Here is a 7,758-nt window from a genome sequence, read left to right as displayed (position 1 = left end):
CACCATATCCATATGCACCCATGCAAACATGTTGAGGTTTTTTTTTAGGAACCCCACCTGATTATCGGCCATTTCTCTGCTCAAACTGCTGTTGATTTTTAGTATGCAAGTTGGATCTTCCTCGCTGACACTTATTTCTTGCAGTTCTTTTATCGGCCTTGCTGCAGGTTTTTCTCTATAGATGCGAGGATCTATAGTATCCTCGAGTGGCCGAGGGTTTGGCTTGGATTCTGCCATAACCATTGTTCTTAGGAGTGGCCACCTTTGTGCTATATGTATGGCTCAGTTGTAACATTCCCGAGATTCCTTCTATAGCTCCTGATCATCGCAGCCCTCTCGGGAGTCAAAAACCTCATTGCTTGGTAGCGCACTGATGTGATTACGCTCAAGTCATCCAAGATCGCCCTTCTGAGGATGACATTATACGTGGTAGGGTAGTTTACCACTAAAAATTCTGCCATCACCGTCTTGATCTTGGGCTCCGTCCCCAGAGTCACAGAGAGGTCAATCATCCCTTTGGGAACTAGGCTATCCCTAGTAAATTTGTAGAGCAGCGAAGGGTATGCCCTTAGGTCTCTTTCTGTAAACCTTATTCCCCAGAAAACTTCCAAGAAAATGATGCTTGCTACACTCCCATTATTGACCATTACCCTTTGTACTCAGGCATTACTGATTTTGGCTGCATTTACGATCACATCATGATTGTGGCGAGGGGATTCTTTGCATTCCTCGATTGTGAACCCTATTTCTGGCTCTTTTGTCTAGGTCGTTTGGGCGGCTTCTATTCACAGCTCATTATCCGGGGGACTGAGTTTGTCCTTGCCTCTCGGGCATACTACTCACGAGCATGCCTTGAGCTCCCTACTATGTTGGGCCCCCCGTAGATCATGTCTACCCAAACTTTGTTGTTGGCATTTGGCGAGGCTTGCTGGACCTGGTTCTGGGCTTGGTTTTAGTCCTGGCTCTAGATCTGGTTATTTTGCTTGCCAGGATTTTTGCGAGTTGGTGCCGTCTTAATGAATTCTTTTAGTTGACCCCTTCTTATCAGGTCTTCAATGGCATCTTTCAAAGCCTGACACTTGTTTGTGTTGTACCCGACATTCCGGTGGTATCGAAAATACTTTTGCTGATCTTTTCTGCCTGGAGCCTCCTTCATTCTTTCTGGACCAGGCAGTCTCTTCGCCTCACGAGAGATTTCGTAGATGTGGGCGATATCTTGAGTGAGGGGGTGTATTCCGCATACCGTAGGAAAGACTGACTGTCTCTACAATTATCTGTTCTTTGTCTTTTTTGGAACTTGTTGTGATCCCTATTATTACAATCTTGACCCTTACGCTTATTCGATGGGCGATCTTATCATCTGTCCTGGACCCCTCATGCCAAACTTCTGGCCAATACTGCCAGCAAGTTTTCTACCTGTTGGTGTTTTGCAGCCATTTGGCAAAACTTGGCCAGGCTTACGTGATCTTCATTTTGGAGCTCTTTCCATAACTTCATGTTTGACCTGATCCCTACAATCAGCAAAGTTCGGATAGACTCCTCGGGTGCATCCGTAACCTTTGCTCATTCTAGAACCTTGTTAAGTACGAGGTTAATGTTTCGTCTCTCTCTTGACGAATGTTGCTCAAGTAGCTAAGCGACATTGCGAACTATCTCCTCGCTTGAAATTGTTGTAAGTACAACGAGGATAATTATCGCCAGGAGTTGATAGAGTTCGCCTTGAGTCTCTTATACCACCTCTTAGTATCCCCTACTCATGTGAATGCAAAGCACCTACACTTCGCCAAGTCAAAGACCTAGTGCAGCTCCATCAGGTCATTGAAATTATCGAGGTGGTCTTTGGGGTCACCTCTCCTGTCGAACTTACTCTTTGGTACCCTAAATCCTTGTGGAAGTGGGGCTTAGCGAACTTCCTCTGTAAAGGGGGAGCTTACTATTTCCTCTGCTATGCCATTCTGGTAGGCTTTCAGATCGTTGAGCATTCTCTACATGCGATCTAAGTCTTCATTTTGGTTGCCCTGACTGGCTTTGTTCAGCCTCACTTCGAGCAAATGAGTTTGCAAGTCTGTTGCCTACGAAGCCTCCCTTTTATGCGCATTGATGCGTGAAGTTGAGTTATGATAGCTAGGCTGATAAGTGCTATCATGCTCAACGGTTCGTTGCTTGCGACATTGGTTATAACTGGAACGTCGGTCATTGCCAGATTGGTGCACATGGCTTGTCTTGCAAGTTGGCAGGGATCGATCTTGCCTTGGGTGTGGGTTAATATCGGCATGCTAACACTAGGGATATCACCGAGCATCTCGGGGATGACTGTTGCCTTCACTTTCCTCTAGTGGTTGCTTCCTTGGCCGCCTCCCGGGGTTAGTTTGCCCACGGGACTCACGCTCGTGAGCAGAGTGTAGTTTGCAATGTCGGGGGCATTGGCCACCTTTTGGCATTGATGAATCAGACTGGCCACTTGTAGAATTCATACCTGTTGGGGTGGCACTGGTGAAGCACTGCTGGTTGAGATTCTGGGCAATTGGTTGCTGATTCCTCAACTCAGCCACGTTTTGTTGCACCACCTGTGTAACCATCGTTTTGATCGTCCCCACCAACTGGCCGTTTTCAAGGTTTGACGTCCATGTCCCCTGGTTATTCGTGACGTGCTGAGTTGGTGGCACAGGTGGTTGGCGTCCCGCGATGTCCTATTGTACCTCCTAGTGGGTGGTCTCCACATTCTCAAGGTTTTTGGTGGTGGTCTTTAATCTGGTGTGCACCATTGTGGGCTTGGATTGGGTATGTTGTTATGACTGTTCGTAAGAATTGCTGAGATGTTGGCGGAGGGCTCTTTTTCTAGTGCCAAAATATTGATACAGAAATCTTCACCAACTAGAGAATTCTGATCGACCTTGGTAGGATCGGAATAGATGTGTACGTGATTACGGATAATCAGCGATTGACAAGTATTGAATACAATAAAGTAAATGGAATGAGAACTTTTAAAGTCGTTCGGCGAGATAAACTCTTAAGCCTATGTCTACTACTTTTTGTATTTGCTATGAGAGCTTACAATGAGATGTTTGTGAAAATTTTGTAACCCTTTTTCCATCATTTGAGGAGGTTTATATACAAGGTTTGTACAAAGGAAAGAGCGAAAATAAAGGGATTACAACTGATCTGAACTGCAATTCCTATATTCTTGCGATTGGACGCTATGATTGTGCAAAGATTGCTGTTGATCTAGTCATTCTCACGATATCTGGGATCTGAAGTTATCTGGGAATTAGTTGAATGATCATTTGGGTTGTTCACGACTGACTTGTGTTGGGTCGAGCTATATGTCGACGAGCTTAAGCTGGGTCGGACAACTAGTGGAGTCACACTGATCCTGGGTTGAGCTACATTCTCGTGGTAGCCCGAGCTTGGTGGAAAAATCACACACATGTATGATTTCTTTTTCTCCTTTAGTTAAAATTCTTTGTTTAAATTGCATTGCAAAGCACCACACTAAAATGATAATATATACATAATTATAAATTGTATACCTCCAAACATCTTGAAAAGGTTATTACAGTCATCTTAATTCATATATGAATTTGCTAATTTCATCTGAACTTCTTTAGTTTCTTCTTATGTACGTGTAAATATGACTTAAATTACAAATCCAGTCCAAGTTTGAATAATATGAACAAATGTAGAACCACCCAATGCATGAAACACCAGCTTGAGATCTCCAGGCTGCAATTTACAGGATAGTTTATAAAAAAATATTACTAACAAAATAAACATAATTGCTCAAATAAAAAAAAATACGTAAGACCGAAACAAATCATTCACCACATCCAGTCTTAGTTTATAAATTGGTTATTCTATTCACATTTTATCAATTACTTGTGTTAGATCCAAATATCAATATTGGGTTATTATCAGATAATAAGTAGTATAAGTTTTTAGATCATCTGGTTACTTACTAGTTACCCGACTCCTCATCTTCTCTTGGTTCCTTATTCATTAGATGCCAACATTTAATTCCTACATAAACAGCAAAAGCGTCTTAAAAAATGACCAAATCAAATTAATTCATCAGGAAAATATATGGTTCATTTAGTCCATAATAGCATTTAGAACTATATGTACAAGAGAATGAAATTAGATTGATTCGTAATACAAAATAATTATGATATTATCAAATGTTTTTAAAAAGTAAATCATATCATAATAGTTCTGTAGAGTTACCGGTTTCTAACTTTCAGCCACCGCATGTGTATAAAGTCACTGAAGGCCGGCCTGGGACGATTCGGATTCCGAAGAATACGGTTATGGAAGCAGATCTTAACCTCTCTACGAATCCGCCACAGTAGCCTTTCTATAAAATTCTTTTCACCATATATTATGAACGGCTTAAAGTACTGAACTTCTTGTTTTTGGATTTGATATTGTTCACTTAAAACAAGATGTGCCATCAAAAGACATACATGAGTGAGTAACTCTCCACCATTCATAAGTTGTTGACCATGCGGTCTCCATCCACAATGACTTGCAGCATAAGTTAACATTTCTATCCATACGTCACTTATCATTTTCCATTTTCTTTCTTCGCTCCAACCAAGATTGGATTCCAATTTTTGCAATTGGTTAGCAAGTCTGCATCCATAAAACAACAATGATAGGCTTCTGCCTCCCTTAATTTTTTCCAGTGAATCATCGGTTTTCACCTGAAGTAGTGACTCACAAGCTTTACTTATTTCACTAAAGGTTCCGAACCTTTTTCGTTTAAAAAATTTCATAGCCTCCGCACAAGTTTCTCTATACCTGATCTCCCCAATTCCTTTGGGCAACATGATTGGACATACGACCAAAAGATACAACATGTAATCTGAAACGCATTTGCTAGTACTGCATAGTTGAGAAACTTCTTTAATAATAAATCCACGTTTCTGGTAATCGTCATAATAACAAAGATCAGTAGCAATGTGCCAAAGAAGGAGGCTGTGATCAAATTCTACCTCAATTGTGCTCCAATTCAATGCATCAAGACCATATATGTGAAGCACATTATCTCCTCTCTGAGCCAATAATTCTTTGCATAACTTGATATTGAAAAGATCACCTTCAATTCTTTTGGCTTTCTCTACGAGTTGCCTGAAGATCGATTCCCTCAAGTCAATTTCGACATCATCCCAAGTCAAATATTGGTACTTCTCTATCGTTTCTTTAACTCCGATTAATTTCTGAACTCCAGCAGTTTTGGTTGATATGTCTTGGAGACAAAAACTAAATAGGTTGTACTGACCCACGGATCCAGACCATCTTTTTTTTCTGTCATGTAAATCATAAGGTGTATCGTTGGAAATAAGATTATGTGTGCACAACCAAAGCTTCGTCCAGTCGGAAAAAAGAAGTATGATGAACGCATAAATCTCCAGAAAAATAGCCCCAACTAGGAGTGAACAAGTTATGGAGATGTCGATTAGCGAATAGGCATGCTTTTCCATAATGAAGACGATGATTAAGAAGATAACCGATACAGAAACATGGGAGAAGAAGTAGAAGCATCGAAGAAAGATGCCGAATCCGGAATAAATTGTGCTCGCCTTGGTGTAGAGCACATCATACATGAATCCAAGCTCAATCGCTACCAATTTGAAGGCCTCTTTTGCTGACTTTTCGTGAATGAGGGAGTAGCTCTCTTTTCGTTCATAATGATCAAGAATTAGGTCTGCGAAGAGACACCTAAATCTTTTGAACAATAAATCAGCCACAACAAGATAATGATCGATCTTTTGCGTTGACCTATCCTGTCCATCACCGGATTTTATATGATTGATCTTTTGCTTTGACTTGTCCTGTTCATCATCGGATTCTATATGATCGATCTTTTGCTTTGACTTATCCTGTCCATCATCGGATACAACTACTTTTGGTTCGCCATGTTCCATTACTTCCCCAAAATCTGGGCCAGTGTCATGAGATGAGCGCAAAGAATTTTTAAGTTGCTGAGCGCTCGAAAACCAAAGCACCAAACTCCTCTCTCCATACTTTACAATTCCAGTGATAAATATTGGAACAGCTATAAATCTGAGGATTGTATTGTTGTTCCAAGACCGTATCATGACATAAATTGCTAGTAGAACCTGGATGACAAGTCCAAGAAAGTGTCTTAACCACAACTCATTGTCTTCTAGAGAGTACGCCGTGATAGTATCTGGGCCACCAAGGTGCAAGAGAAGAAATGGCGCCCACAATGCCTGTAGCTTATTGTTTGATTGGAAAGACATACTATCATGATCTACTTGGTTGCGAGCAAGGTTTCCCAGAGCAACTGTTGCCACCCAGTCTGCTGTCAAGTATGCTAACCAGACAACGAGAAATATCTGAATATTTCTAGTATATTTTCGTCTGGAACCAAATATGACAAGGATGATTTGTAAGAAGAGGCTCAATAAAACCATCACTCGAATTTCCCATTCGTTCCAAAGTTTCGTTACTTCTTGTGAAAAAGGTTTCATGGCTATCATCTTCTAGATAGAAATCGGACTGCATGCAGATGAAAAACTATATTTAAAAAAAAAAAAAAAATTGTTGATAATTTAAATGTAATGATTAGATAAGTTGTTATATGTATGTGAATAATTAAGTTTAAAAAGATGTTTGATTGAATAGAAAATAGAATAAGAATTACATCTTTCAAAGTTGAACTCAAGATAAATCATAACCCAAAAACAGAAAACAAAAAATGCTTTGATTAGAGAAGATGATCTACACAACTTCTATAAATTAACAAGACAATGTGTCAATTAATAGATTTCTAAACTAAGAATGAAAATTTGGCTGATGAAAACAAGGTTTCACACAAGATATTGAGGATCAGGGAATAAAAATTGTGAGGATTCAAGAATTCTATTCCAGACAAAAAAGGAACGGGGCTATGTTACAGTATTAGAAAATGTAGAAACTAAGTCACTAAGATACTACTATCTCTTTAATAACATGAAAAAAAATATAGTTGAATATTAATATGAACGGTTAAAGATCAATCCCAGCCCATTACAAAGTCCAAATTATCAGCCCAAGGAAAATGAAAGCCTGGTCTGTAATACCCCGTAGTTTATGGAATTTTATTAAATTTGATTTGGTGATGTTTGGGGGGATTTTGAAACTTTTGAGGGAGTAGAGTAATAGTGGAAACAAATGAGGACTAAACTAACTTTTCCAGAATATTTTGATGAATAGTGTTCGCTCAAAATAAGTGGCGGAGAAGAAGAGAAAGAAGACGGGGGAGAAGAAAGGAAAAAGAAAAAAAAAAAAAGGAGAAGAGAAGAAGAAAAAGAAAAAAAGAGAGAGAGAAAGGAAGAAGGAAGAAGAAAAGAAAAGGGGAGAAAGAAAGATTATTTCAACCAAGGAAAGAAGAAAGGAAGAGAGAGAAAGAGTGTTGGCCGAGTGAGGATGGAGGAAATCTCATATTTTTTTCCTACATTTTGTTGGAGAAGAGAGGAAAAAGATGCTTGAATTGCTTCCAATTTTCGGATTGAGCTAAATGGTGAGTGGATCAAACTAGAGATGGCAATGGGCTGGGCCCTTGGCCTGGGCCTATAACGCTCACATCAAGGTACGTAGCTTTATTTATGTCTTAATACCCTTAGTTGAATCTTGATAGAGTTATCGTAGACAAGTGTTAAGGAAATTTTTTAAAATGTTATTAGGGGTAAAATGGTCATTCCACTCATAATTAGATGAAAGAGTGGGGAATGAAAATAAGTAGAATAATATGGA

General features: G+C 39.7%; 1 protein-coding gene across 1 annotated transcript; it reads right to left on the bottom strand.

Annotated features, from left to right (window-relative positions):
* Positions 1–3,996: 3,996 nt before the first annotated feature.
* Positions 3,997–6,494, bottom strand: LOC116130496. Its single transcript, XM_031416231.1, has 2 exons — positions 4,461–6,494; positions 3,997–4,017 (listed from the first exon to the last, which is right to left on the bottom strand). Exons 1-2 carry the CDS (start codon positions 6,492–6,494, stop codon positions 3,997–3,999), a joined length of 2,055 nt encoding a protein of 684 aa, XP_031272091.1.
* Between the last annotated feature and the right edge of the window lie 1,264 nt (positions 6,495–7,758).

Source organism: Pistacia vera, unplaced genomic scaffold (genome assembly GCF_008641045.1).
Source record: "Pistacia vera cultivar Batoury unplaced genomic scaffold, PisVer_v2 Contig222, whole genome shotgun sequence".
Taxonomy (NCBI): Eukaryota; Viridiplantae; Streptophyta; class Magnoliopsida; order Sapindales; family Anacardiaceae; genus Pistacia; species Pistacia vera.
The sequence above is the reverse complement of the archived record's forward strand: the minus strand, read 5'-3'. Positions and strand labels throughout refer to the sequence as shown.